The sequence below is a fragment of the Equus przewalskii genome, unplaced genomic scaffold (assembly GCF_037783145.1).
Source record: "Equus przewalskii isolate Varuska unplaced genomic scaffold, EquPr2 ChrUn-7, whole genome shotgun sequence".
NCBI lineage: Eukaryota > Metazoa > Chordata > Mammalia > Perissodactyla > Equidae > Equus > Equus przewalskii.
The window spans coordinates 375,236-389,810 of NW_027228755.1; the positions used below are offsets into that span (position 1 = coordinate 375,236).

General features: G+C 41.4%; 1 protein-coding gene across 1 annotated transcript in view; it reads right to left on the reverse strand.

Annotated features, from left to right (window-relative positions):
* Positions 1-2,139: 2,139 nt before the first annotated feature.
* LOC103541334 (T-cell surface glycoprotein CD1a-like) overlaps positions 2,140-14,575 on the reverse strand; it is a 546,159-nt gene continuing 533,723 nt past the window's right edge. Inside the window, exons 2-7 of the mRNA XM_070608484.1 lie at positions 5,399-5,559; positions 4,781-5,047; positions 3,795-4,073; positions 3,301-3,579; positions 2,873-2,963; positions 2,140-2,704 (exon numbers count right to left, since the gene is read on the reverse strand). Coding sequence (XP_070464585.1) covers positions 2,662-2,704; positions 2,873-2,963; positions 3,301-3,579; positions 3,795-4,073; positions 4,781-5,047; positions 5,399-5,559 — 1,120 coding nt within the window. The 3' untranslated portion in view covers positions 2,140-2,661. The remainder of the gene's footprint in view (positions 2,705-2,872; positions 2,964-3,300; positions 3,580-3,794; positions 4,074-4,780; positions 5,048-5,398; positions 5,560-14,575) is intronic.

The window sequence follows — 14,575 nt, forward strand, 5'->3', positions numbered from 1 at the left end:
CATCAAAAAAGGAAAGAGCTTGGAGGAAGAGATTACTCATTGTGTTTTAAATACCTGGAGACGCCGCTGCTTCTCATACTCTTTGGAACCGATCTCAGTGAATATGTTTACCATACAAATAAGAAACAGTGAATGAATGAATTCACTTACTGTGTCAGGAGGAGATTCACGGAAAATATCTTGCATTTTGGTAATTTAACTATCATTGCCATGTCATTTCATGGTTTATACCCCATACCATGACATCCAGGACAACAGAGGACATCTCTTTCCCCTACCATCAAACACAAGAATCGGGTTTCATATAAACTGTGCCATCTTAGAGCAGGTGCCTAGCTCCAAGCCATCACTCTGAGCAAGGATAAGTGGGATCTATATCATGATTTGGCTTAAATTATAGGTTACCTGTCCATCCTTGAGCCTATCACATCATCAAGGATGATTTGTCATGATTGCCTTAGGCTGATCAGAGTCCAGGACTACAGATGAGGATGGAGTCAACCAACCGAATAGCATAGCTGCTATGTAATGGTGACAAGGTAGATCGGAGCCTAGAGGAGCGACCAGTCTAATCCAGGTAGGACGATTGCAGCAGTCCCACTGTTTATGCTCCTCCATGCCATATTTCACCTTTCCCTCCTCTTCCCTCTCAACTTTATTTTCCCAAAATTTCCACATGTGCAGCTTCAGCCACCTGCACTTGGTCCCTCTGGATGTTCTCCTTGCCCTGGGCCCCCTTTCTCAGCTCCCTAAACAAATCAGAGTTAAGTCCCTTTCCTCTAGTTTAACCCAAATAAGTTGCTGTGCTAAGAAACTAAGATAGAAACAACAACGAAAACACTAAAGTGTAGAATCAAATTAGGAAGGCAAATTTTTCAAGCTCAGAAGATACTAACAACCTTCCTCTTTCCCACTACCTTGTACTCAATTTGTCCCCGCTGCATAATAAGTGCTTAAGAATTATTTGTTGAATTAATTAATGAATCCTAAAGTAATTTAAGTCTAGCCATGGATATGTCAATTCACATTGCCATTTGCGGTCACTAGTTATAAAAAATCAATCTTCATTATTCACAAATTCTGTATTTGCTAATTAGCCTCCCTGTTAAAAATTTATTTGTAACCCCCAAATAGTTACTCACAATGCTTTCTCAGTCATTCATGGACATGTGCAGAGGGCACAAAATTTGTCACCCTTCTCATGTGTTTCCAGCTGAGGTCCAACAAGGTGACTCTCGGCCTCCTTGTTTCAGTTCTCACAGTATAAACAAGTGGCCTTTTCAGGATCTATTGAGTGCCACATTTTCTGCAGTTTTGTGCTCTTGGTTGAGGGATTTTGCTGTTTAAAATGGCCCTAATGCATACAGCTGAAGTGCTGTCTAATGTTCCTAAGCACGGGAAGGCTGGATTATGTCTTCTGGGGAAGATGCACGTGTAGATAAGCTTTATTCAGGCATGAGCGATAGTGTTGTGGGTCATGCATTCAGTGTTAATGAATCAACAATGCAGTAACTCCAAAAAAGGAAAAGGAAATTCACTGATCTGTATGTGGAGCTTCTCCAGAGTGCTAAAGTAATATCATTAATGCTTTGATGAAGCTATGAAGATATGGAAAAGGAGCTAGATTTGTGTATGAATGAGATGATGACTCCTTTCGTTTGTTAGTTTGTTTTTAAAAATAGAGTAGACAGCACAGCTGTGTGGATGAAAGCCCAAGAAATTTACCAGCACATTACCCAGGGTGGGGAAAATGTGAATCCCCTGCTGATTTTGACAAATGCAAATTATGATTCAGTAAGTCTGAGACCCAGGATTCTATATTTCTAACAAACTCCAAGAAGATAACTCTGCTGCATGTCCCAGAACCACACTGAATAGTGGGGCCTACATCCTGCCTTCCTCTTTCTGTTTAGACCACTTGAAACAATAGTTTCATTCCAATAGGTCTCTATATTTAAATAATAAGAACCGCCAGAGGCAACACTGGGTTTCTCCTCAGGGGCTCAGAGAAGTCACTAAGGAATTAGGAAAGTGTCAGTCCCTTGGCCAAGTGAGAAGACTTTTAACAAGATGAGCATCGAATGTCTCAACTACTACAAATGTGTCAGGAAGGGAAAGAATAAGACTATGAATTTGGGATAAATTCAACACGGATTTTTATTGAGAACATATTACTCTGCAGGTGAGACACTTTGCCAAGGATACAAATGTTAAAAAGACATGCGCTTTGCTGTCAAAAAGCTTAAAAATTATAAGGGGAAAAGGGATTTAAATAGCTACAAAAAAGGGCAGGAAGTGAGGATTAGATTTGGCAAAGTACAGTTCAAGTGCACTGGGAAGTCAGACAAAGCAGAGACTACTTACACTTGTGCATCAGGGAAGGCCCTCTGGAGGAAGTGGCACCTGAAATGGGCCTGATGACCCACTAATATCTGAATGTGTGGAGGTTGCTAGCATCTCATCCATTCAGAGTTATGATATGAGTTTTAAGTGCTAGAACCCAGGTAAGAACAACAAATCCTGCAAAATTACATCTAGCTTATATTGATAATAGATCATTAAGCAGAAATAAAAAACAACAAGTTTGTACAAGGAGAGTTGAAAGGACATCAACATGGTGTTGAGTTTTCATATGTTCTGAGCTCCTGCGCTGCTGGGATCTCATTTCAACGGGACAATGGTGCATGGAGCTTCACAGTGTGTCCTGACAAGAACAGAGAAGGAAGTCACTGTGCACGAGGTGGAGGTGAGAAGTGAGGAGTAAGAAGGGAGAGCACTGGGAGGGAGGACTGAGGAGAGAGAAAACCAAAAAGATGGGAAGACAAGTAAAGATCAGGACAGAGAGCAGGAAGGAGGGATACAAAGAACTTACCAGCGCTTTCTAAGCCAAAACACAAGACCCATCAGAAGCACCAGGGGCACTATCACTGCCAAGAAGATCCAGCCCGTGAAGCTGTGACGTTCTGTGGATTTGAGTGCACACAGGGTGTCATTTCAAATCTACCGCATTTTACTTCATCTCCCTGGTCTTTGTTTGTTCATTTGAGTGTCTGACTCACCAATCTCCTTTCGTCCTATTTCTTCTCTCACCCCTCTTCAGAGATGAATCCTTCATCTAAACCATAATATCCTCCTACATCTGCAGGTCCCTCATTTTCCTTTTGTATATTTCTTGGATAATTAACTTTTATTTCTCTTGGGTCTAATGTTCCTAGAATCCCAGATATTTCATCTGGCTATCCTGCTCTTCTTGAGGACCACTTATTCCCTTTCCCAGCTAGGGCCCCCATTCTTTCTTACCCTGGTAGACAATGATGTCCTGGCCTCCTAGACTGCTGTGTCTCACCCGGCAAGACAGGCCAGCTGCTTCGAGGGCTTCCACATCCAAGGACTTACGAAGATACCATGTCCCATCAGCATTGGGCAAAATGTCACTTTGCTGAGTGCCCAGATGCTCCTGATCGCCCTGCATCCACATCACCCAAATTGGCTTTGGGTAGAAGCCAGAGACGTGACAAACCATCATCAGACGGCCAGGACCAGGACTGGGGCCAGTGGACAGCCAGGCCTCTGGTTTTACTGTAGAGGACAGGAAAGATATTCAGATGAGAACTCTAACATAGACTTAGAGGTTCAGATCTTCACATCAGTTTAGAGAGACATATCTTTCCCACCTCTAGGAATCTGTCACCTGTGATTCCCTCTCTTTGTTTCTTCTCAGTAAGATGGGAAGGGGAAAATGGGAAGGTATGATTTTAGAATGGAGAATTCTCAAGGATGGCTGCAGGACTGACCTTGTCGCTGGAGATCTGCCTTCCCTGCATCAAGAAGACTCAAGAGGAGACGTGGACAGGTGTCACTGAGGAACCTATCTGTTATTTCCAGGCCAACTTTATCCCCATTGTATAGTTCACAGGCATGCTGAGCCCTACTTCCACCATCTGGAGATGGCAACCATGAATTGTTCTGGAAGCTCATGAAATCTGATCCTTGATAAGCACCACGCATGAAGCCTACTGAGATTTCACCAAAGTGCAGCTCACAACCTGCTGTTATCTGTACCTCAAAGGGATCTGGGGAAGAGGGATTATGAATTAATGAATAAAGGAGTAAAAAAGGTAAAATAAAATGAGTGAAAGCAAAAGAATGATAGAAGCTGAATGGAGAAGTTTAGGAGATTTGAGGGAATAGAGCAAAGTTTGACTTCAATAGAGGTTGAGAAAAAGAGGAATTGGTGGTAGTTGGAGATGGAGGAGATGAATGACATGAGGAAGGGGCCAAACTGTTCAAAGAAGGCAACATGAATGGTGTGGGCAAGAGAATAAGTTAGGACTTGAGTGTGAGAGAGTTGACATTATAATAATCCAGAGTGAACAGAATGCAATAGGTCGCAGTGAATATATCAGCAGAGATAACCGAAGAGATGGAGTAGGAGAAAAATAGACTTTAAGGAGGCAATCAAAGAGTGGGGAAGCTGAGAGTATCTGGTTGGAAGCCAGGGAAAGGCGTGGTCACAGGAGACCACTAATGGAAGATAATAAGGCACAGGCTTTCAGTCAATGAGAGAGGAGTTCTTAAGCAACAAGACTTGAAGCTTTTGAAGAATTAGGATCTAGATTATACTCCCTGCCTTAAAAATGTGTAATTGCAGTTTTATGATGGGGAGAAGTAAGATTCAGAAGTGAATGGAGGATGTTTCCTAGAGGAATAAGAAACTCATTGAGAAACACATACACCTCCCACCCGTATCCCCACTCCCCAAGGAGGGAACCAAACTCACATTCAAGCTGCCATTGACTGGCAAGGTTGTGAAACATCTGGGGAATTCCAATGGAGGACATACGGAATAACTTTTCCAGTTCCATCCACTCTTCATTGCTGTAGTTGCCCTTGGACCAGGGCCACAGGAAAATGATAGTGCCAGAGCTGCTTTCCCACCCATGAGTCTGCAATTCATCCAACCAACCTGAGCCCAGATTTTGTACCCAGGAACCGTTGTAAAAGGATGAAATTTGGATGATTTGGAAGGAGACTGGCTCCTGGAAGTCTGTGTCAAAAGAACCAACAAAATAAGGACAAAAAACAGGCATTGGGAAGGAGAGAGAATGGAGAAAAACAGGTGCCAGAGAGGGGAAACTCAGAATCTGAAGGAAAGGGAAGGCATAGTTATCTCAGGAGACATTTGCCTGCCCAGGGCCCACAACTTTATATTCACACTTCAGAAGAGCACAGGGACCTGATCAGGGACACACAGAATGGATCAAGGCTGACACTCTCATCCTACAGTATATACTAAAGAAAACCCATCACATACGCACACGCACACACACACACACACACAAACATACACACACACAGACCCTCTTGCACCCAACTGAGGAGTTGCCAGAGTTCTTACCATCTTTATTGTCGCCACCTGGGAGGAGAACCACTAGCAAATGAAGTTGCAGGAACAGCATTTCATTTGCAGATGTTCTTTCTTTCTCTGAGAAAAGTGGGTCTTTGATTTCTGTTCTAAACAAACCTACCCCACAATATCTATATTCTGACTTCCTTCTCCTTCCAACAGAAAAACCTTTCCTTTCATCACTCTCAATAACAAAGAATATCCACTCCTTCCCTAAACCTTGGACATCCTATTCAGATTCTCATTTCCCCTTTAGTTCTATGGGCCGCCTACTCAGAAACTCATTTCTCCTCCAGTTCTCTGCCTACTCAGACTTGTAGCCCCTCCAGTTCTGACTCTCCTTTATGGCTTCCAGCCTCTCTCCTTGCATCAGCTTCCATCCTGTTCACCTCTCCCTGATCTGATTGCTGTGGAACAGGTCTTGTATGGCACTGAACAGTCTCTTGAACTCTAGGGACTTTTTTTCTCACTCATACAATAAAAGTATGAAATTAACTTGCTTCCTAGCACCCTACCTAATCTTCTCATGCCCCTGCTCTTTTCTGTCATTCTGTCCTTCTCCTGCCCTTTTGAATATTCCCCAAATATTCTCTTTACCTGTCTCACCCTGGCCCCACCTCATTCACATCTCTGACTTCTTATTAATTACTTTCTTTGCTTTATCAGAATGACCTATTATTATCCTGTTGTTGACAAAAATAATCCATAACCAATCTATAAATGAAAATTTGGGAGAGTTTATTCTGAGCTGAAATCTGAGGACCATGGCCCGGGGCCTTTTTTCCCAAAGGAAGAAAGGGCACTGAAGAAGTGGGGTGCACAGAGTGGTTATATACCCCCAAACAGGATGTTTCATATATGATTAAAATGTCCTTTTTACAATAGTCGCAAGACTGCTCTGTCGGCACAGCGATTGATGGAAACAGCAGGTAGGTCTGCTGTCTCGGTGAACACAGCAGTGTGGCAGTCCTGTTGTCTGGAGCTGGGTGGTCACAGGTGAGCTAGGTGGTCAAAGGTGAGTGCAGCAATCAGTTCCTAGCCTGAGGAAAGATGTTTATCCCTAAGGAAATGCCAATGTTGGGGGAAGTTGCACCTTTATCTCAAGGGCCTTTGTTCTTGCCATAGGAAATGTTTTAAAGCAGATATACAATGTGTGCTCAACAGCCACAGTCAGGCCCTTTTGGAAAAACAAATCAGGCCGAATTAGGTTTACACCAAATGGCTTCCTCACATACTTCAATATATCCTATTGCTTGCCATTTCTATTTTGTCACTGTGTAACAGTATAAATTACCACCAATTCTCCGTTTTCTTGGGGAAGAACCAGTAGCCATCACAGAGACCACAGGAACATTGAAACACATAAAGAAAAACCCCTCTGTTTGACTTGCATTGATATATATTCACTCAGCAAACAGGCACTTAGCACTGCTGGATCTGAGCATCTTGCTACATTCATGACTATACAGAGCTTGACAATGCGATCACTTTAGTCTACTTGGGAAGAAAAACATTTAAATCAAGAACTATAAATCGTGGTTTGCTGAGTTTTCTTATAATATTTAGACTCTCTAGACAGAAACAAGCATGCTTGAAAACAATAATTTCTAAAGTGGCGATCCTTAACTGATGTTTGCCCACTCAGAATCTTGACTTCAGTGGTTGGCTTGGGCTGTTTTATCCCTACCCCTATTTCACTGCATCCCCAACATCTAACAGTACACCTGGCAAGTGGTATATGCTAAAGAAATATTTTTTGAATGATTGAATAATTCAGTTCAGGCATCCAATTCTTTGTGAAAATGGAGATCTTCAAGATAAAAAAAATTTAAGATATCAGGAAGTGTCACTTGTAACCCTACTTGGTGAAATGAGAATCTTATACAGTTTGATTTAGGATGAAAGTATATGCTAATAAGCATGAAGCTTACACAGAGGGTCCTGCTCAAAATCTCCTATTACTGATAACAAGAAACCAGTGAAAATTTGTGGGAAATGAAGTTAAAAGATTATGCTGGAGTCATTATCCAAGATTCCCTTCTTGTTTGTCCTGTTTGGATGTTCTGTGCTTGTCTTATGAGCAGGTCTCTGCTGGACGTGCTGGCCTCCCTATTTCATGGTGTTTATAACTATTTAAATGTTCTTAAATATTTATGCTTTCTATCATCTGGATAAATATATTTGGGCTGTTTATTTTGTTATTTCTTGGTTCATAAGTCAATAGAAATTATCTCAGGCTAATATAAGGAAGACAATTTTTTTTGTAAATTAAGATTAGAACATAGAAAATTAGAAAGAGCTTCACTCCCATACTTAGAATTTTTAAAAGCTGGTTTGATTTATAATCAAAGTCACAATTTTGCTTGAATCCATCAGAAAGCTGAAATATGAAGGCAACCAATTAACCCAGAATATAAGGAAAGACAGACTCCTCCAAGGAAATAGGCAATGCAACCTGTACTGACTTGGGACAGATGCCAAACTCTACACAAGCCAGTAAGAATAATTCTACTAACATTGTTAACAAGTTACTCTAAACTATCAGGAATATATAGAACCCCTGAGAGTCACAGACACAGGAAATTCACTTATATCTCTAGCCTTTTTTCTGTAGACCTCACCAGGGCCTCCTGAAAGATTGGAGTCAAGGATGTAGACCAGAGAAATTCCTTCTCAGGGTGCAAGGCTGAGGTAGGAGAGCAGCTATTACATAAGAAATGAAGTCCCTACCAGATCTTTCTCCCCTATCTCCTACACAGGCAAAGCCTTAACCTGGTGGGGGAAGGGCTGAAGCCCTGTTGCCTTGAGGGCAGGGGTGAAGATGCCCTGCAGCTGGGAGAAGGGAATGACTGGGGAAGGGACAGTAAAACATCCAGTCCTAGACTATTAGAGGTTCCATACTGCTGAGAGAAAGACAGGAACTCTTAAAGGCCCAATCCCCACCTAAAACACAAAGCACCTGCCTAAGAATGAGAGTGAACCAGAATAAAGATAATACCCCTAACTCCTTCTCCCAAGGAGGTTAGCAAGCATCAAGTCACAAGAGCAGCCACTGCTGGAAGAGGAGCAAGAGTATGGAGATAATTCCCTTGAGGCACAGCACAAGGGACACACCAAAACCTGAGAAGGAAGCAGACATTAAGGAAACCCTCTGGCAAACAGCCCACCCTACAAAGTAATGCTGGAGGAATTAGAAGACTGTTGAAACAACAACAAAACACAGACCCAGTTAACTTTTGACCAGATTGATTCAAACCCCCACACTCAATGCTTAGCAAGAGAAAAGACATGCCCACTTCCAGACCCCCCTCAAAATAACTGTTTGCCTCAGTGTGTATTATTTTACACAAGATGTCTGTGTTTTGATCAAAAATTATTAAACACACACACAAGAAGAGTGGAGCCCACAGTCACCTAAGAGTATCTGCACTTGCCCAGTGAGTCACTGTGCCCAAGGAGGAGCAAAATTAGCAAATTAAAGAAACAACAACAAATATACAAGACCAACAACAAAACACAATGACAGGCTTAAAGCGAGAGAAGGACATTTTTTTTTAAAAAAAGGAGAAGTTTTATATTTTAGTAGCTTTAAAAGCATTTTCTTCTGGCTTTTAAGTAGGAGGCCCCATATTTTCATTTTTCAAATAATTATGAAGCTGCCAGTGCTTATAGCCTTGAGTGTGGAGTGGAGGAAGTGAAGAGGAGGCAGTGTGGGTTTGGGTAGGAAGGACAAGGAAGAGTTAACTAAATGAGGAATGATGTTCTGAGAGCAAAGGGATGGAAGATGGTCAGAGACGCCAAGGGGTATAACAGACGCAGGAGGAGGAGGAGGAGGAATCAAAGAGGAAGAGGGGAGGAGGAGGAGAAAGAAGAGGAGCAGAGGAAGAGGAGGGTGGCAGAAGAAGAAGTAAGGAGGCAGATGGAGGAAGAGGGAAGCAGGAGGAAGAGGAAGTGGAGACGGAGAGGGAGGTGGAGGAGGACTAGAAAGAGAAGTGGAGCAGAGCCACAAGTTTCTTCAGCTCAGCTCCTGTGGACAGAGTTAATTCTAATCAGGGATGCAGGAAGAAGCTGGTACTTGTGATGAGGATTTTAGGCTGGTCAATTTTAAAAACTGCGGATTAGAAGGAGGCTCTGAGGAGTGGAATTTGCTTGCCCTTTGATGAGAGACATTTGCATTTGTGAAGGAAGTCTCCATCTGTGGGGGGTGTCTCCCTCTCTGCACTAGGAGGAAGGCAGGATGGCCTTATCTCTGGAAACTCTTAACGGGGAAGGCAAGGACTTAAGCTGTTTACTGTCCGGCAACCTCATGTAACTGACCCCCCCCCCCAACATCCTCCTTTGTCTTTAGCTGAAGATAATATTTAAGCGGTGGCTTCTGCCGTTTACTTAATCCGGTTTGATTATTATTTAAAAGTTATGGGACCACCCAATAACCAGAACCTACCAGCACTGATACCATTTTAACAACTTTTTTCCACATTCTTTCCTTTGTCTTGTAAAGAGATAATTCACATACCTATGCCTTAAATTTAGCCCTACCCTCAACTCATGTTTGCAGCAGCAGCTCCTCCTGCCCATGCATCCTGTTCCCACGCAGCAGCTCCTCGTGCCCATGGGTCCTGTCCCCATGCTATTACATACTATTCTCTAAATAAAAGAGTACTACTGCCAGACCTTGAAAGTCCAAGAAATCTTTCTTTTGACTCCTCGGGTCACTGATCCCGCATCACTTGAGTCATTATCTCACTGTGAATCTGAAGCTTTCTCAGCCAGCCCCACTCCGGAGTATACACTCGGCTATGGTGGATGAAGGATAGGATCTGAAAGAGGAGAAAGGAAAGGAGCTTCTTGGGAGCTGCTTGAGGGATATTGAGAACTGGGGGAGCTGAGGAAGAGCAGAACTAGAAGTGAAGATCAAGATAAAATGGGGGATGGGGAGGGGATCAGGATCAGGACCAAAAAGAAAAAGAGAATTGGGAAAGAAGGAGATGAATATACAGGTCACTGACAATTGTGTGCTCCCATATATAGAAAATGCCAGAGGAGAAAACTGGGATGGGTGGGATATAACCTGATTAGAACTAAATCAGGCAGCGTATCCCAGCTATCCTAGGGGAGTCTAGCATTCTTCTATGTGTCACTAGAACTCCCTGGGTCCCTCTTCTTGGTTCATTGGTGCTCAGACCACAAGCTTGTTCATGTTCTTTCTAATAGCTCTTATTTATTGCTTCCCCAAACACCATCACAGCTCTTGAATTACTCCTTCTTCCTTGAAGCTCTCCTCAGAACCTAGATGTGAGCTCCCCTCCCGATACAGTCCCACAAACTCATCTGACATCCCCCTTCACCACTAACAGAAACCTCAAATTCCCAGCTACAGAAATCTGCTGCCCTTATAACCATGTGCCTTTTACTGAATATTTTCTGAATAGAAAGAAATGAATATTTTCTACTATCACTTTTGGCTTTAACATTCTATGTGTCTTACTTCTATGGCCTCCTGCTCCTTCCTACCCATGTGTTCTTCTCTCTCCTCCCTCTGCTTCTCCCTCCTTCTTTCTCACCCCTCCATGTCTTCACAGTCATTCTCCACATAGCCTTCATCTCAGAGCCCAGGGCTTCCTCTCCATTTTCTCATCCTCCCTATCCATTCAATCTCATCTTAGCCCCTCCTCCCTGACAGACTTTCAAACCTAAAGCTTCATTTTATCACATGACCCTTGGATTCTTGTGTATACTTATATAAAACACCGTAATTGCTTCTATTTCTGGCAATATGACCCACTACATAACCTGAAAAGACATGTAATACAAACACCCAGAAATGCAAGATAAAAAATATCTTTTAATGCTTTTTGAATTCAGAGCTGCATTCACAACAAAATAAGGAAAACCCCCTAGTGAACAAAACAAGAGAGAAATGGGAACCCAGAGAGGCAAGCAGGAACTGACAGTTGGTCATAAGTGGTATTGTGTGGGTTCCCTAAGGGTTTGACTATTGTGGTCACTTGGATCAGGAGATAAAGCCTTGAGACCAAGAAAACAAGGAGAAAGATGCAACTGAGGCTTCTGCTATACTCTTATCTAGCCCAAGAAAATATCCACCCAATTGTACAGGGGAGGAAGCTTGTCTGTCTGTGTATTCACTGAAAGTTGGTTTGTTTTTTGTTTATTTTCCATTCTGAGAATTACTAATCATAAGTCTGAAATTGGAGTTGAAAATATTCTACTTGTGTGACCCTGGAATAAACAATCTAATAAATTAAAATAAAAGATGACTCCAAGTTTGTAATACCTCTGGGACAGTTGGTGAAATTTACAGAAAGTTAACCTCAAGAGAACCACCCTCAGCACAAGCTGCAAAGGATTCCCACACATAAAGTCTTTCCTTAAATGAGGCCACAACCCCAAATTAGAGAACACAGAGAGAAATAATTCATCAAGAAGGAAAGTAGACAGAAGAACAAATAATAGGTTGGACTCTCAAGAAATTACACATGGAGAAAATTATATTTAAAAAACTTAAAGATATAGGGGCTGGCCCCGCGGCCGAGCGGTTAAGTTCATGCGCTCTGCTGCAGGCAGCCCAGTGTTTCGTTGGTTCGAATCCTGGGCGCGGACATGACACTGCTCATCAAACCACGCTGAGGCAGCGTCCCACATGCCACAACTAGAAGGACCCACAACAAAGAATATACAACTATGTACTGGGGGGCTTTGGGGAGAAAAAGGAAAAAATAAAATCTTAAAAAAAAAAAACTTAAAGATATAAAAAGAAATAATACCAGAAAAGAAAGAAACAAGACCAAAAAGTAGCAAGCAGATTTTTTGATAGCAACTTAAGCCTCTAGAAATACAAACTCTAATCATTGTAATTAAAAATTCAATGAGTGGACTAGGCAACAAACAGAGAAAGCAATTTAAAAATATTTCTAAATTGAGAAGTCTGAAGAATTTCTTATAATGCAAAACAGAGCTAAAGAGCTATTGAATATGAAAAAAGAAGTTAAGAAATATGAAAACTAAAATGAAATCCAATATAAACCAAATAGAAATTTCATTAGGAGACAAAACACTCATGAGAAGAAGAAATAGTTGAAGAAATAATGGCTGAGAATTTTTCAAAATTAGCGAGAATCATAAATCTTTAGACAGGAAAGACAAAAGTTCCAAAGCAAATTAATGTCTTTGGAAAATAATATCCATTTTTCATAGAGAAGAAAGCAACTTAAATGTGTAAGCAAATTAGAATATACATTGGTTTAAAGCAAAGTTCCTTTTTCTTAGATTTCAATTATTTCTTAACAATTCCATCAATGTTTACTGAAGGGGGACAAAATGTGCCACCCAAAAATGTGTCTCTTTGAGTATTATTTTAAGAAACAAAAGACTCGGAAAGTTTTTCCTGTTACCTCCCCCTTAACTGCCTAAACGATTTTAGATAAATGGCCTGTAATAGGAACACAGCTTTCACCAGGGACATCCACAAAGAATATGGGCTAAGTATGGTGGGGGAGGCAGCAGGTCCTAGATCAGAGTCCTCTCCACGTCCCACTGTCTCTGCATAGGATGGCAAATATTTGCTTACCAAATATTTGTTCTTCTGTCTCCTTATGAATTGTCTTCCTCCCCTTTGAAGTCCGAAACAACTACCTCCAACATCCTCTTCTGTCTTTAGCCTGAAGATGGTATTTAAGGTGGTGGCTTCAGCCATTTTGGTGAGTTAGTCACTTTTCCCAGGTTTCTCTCATGTATACATGTTATTAAAGTTTGTTTGATTTTCTCCTATTAATCTGTTGCATGTCAACTTATTTCTTAGACCAGCCAGAGGAACCTAGAAGGGTAGAGGAAAATTTCTTCCTCTCCTACACTACTAAATACCAAGGGCTGTACTAAACCCTACGACTACAAAGAGTAAAAAGATAGAAATTCAAACTCTAGAGAATGAAACACATAACCAGCCATTAACGTAGAGTGGGATAATTCTCTTATGAGATAAAGCACAGGGCTGGAAAGAGCCTCATTAAATCAATTGTATCTATATTTGCACTGTTTACATGGCCTTGCTCAATCTGAGCACCAGAATATTGGCTGCAAGAATCAGGTAGGAAGGAGGCAGTGAGAATATATATCCATGAGAATATTTCAGGTGGTTTTTAATTCAGATATTTATGAAGATATCAAAAAGGATTGAAACTGAACCTACATAATGAGCACCACATACACCAAATACACCACTTTGTGTGTTAGATATCAACTCCTCCTAACTCCTCAATAAGAAGCTGGTGAGAATTCTGCAATAGTCAGAGAACATGCTCTTGGCCATACTGCATAATAGTTCTCACCTGTTCTAGCAATCACTCGTTAAGAAGGAGAATATTTAACACACCTGGCAGTGCCTCTTCTTAGACCATTTATATTTAACATTGCTATATTTTCTGGTTTATTTTGTCTGTGCCCTTATCAGACAGAAAGTATGTGAAGACACTCCTTGCTATGCATTTAATCAAATTTCTTCTAAGAGCATCCTCTAGAAAAATTATTTCAAGAAGACTTTGATTTCCCCTAACATGTTCTGAAAATGCTGCCTAAATGTCTAATGATTATCCTGCAATGCCTGTCATATGCTTGTCTACTTTGCTATCTTGTTTAATGACTAATCAGCCAGAAGAAAACATTGCCAACACAGAATGTATTCGTTTGCTAGGGTTGCCATAACACAGAACCACAGAGTGGGTGGCTCAAACAATAAAACTTTATTTCTCACAGTTCTGGATGCCAGAAGTCTAAGATGAAGGTGTCAGCATGTTTGGTTTCTCCTGAGGCCTCTCTCTCTTTAGCTTGTAGATGGCCATCTTCTCACTGTGTCCTCACATCATTTTCCTTTGTGCACATGCACCCTGGTGTCTCTGTGTATTCAAATTTCCTCTTAGAAGGATACCATTCAGCTTGGATTAAGGCCCACTCTAAAGCCCTCATTTTAATTGAATTGCCTCTTTAAAGGCCCCATCTCCAAATACAGTCACATTCTGAGATATGGGCTTTAGAGCTTCAACATATGAATTTTAGGGAGAAATAATTCAGCTCATATAGCTCCTGGCTATTTTCAGTTTTCAAAATCTTCATTTTACTTCTTTCACTTTTCAAAATCTTCTTGACTTTCTAATG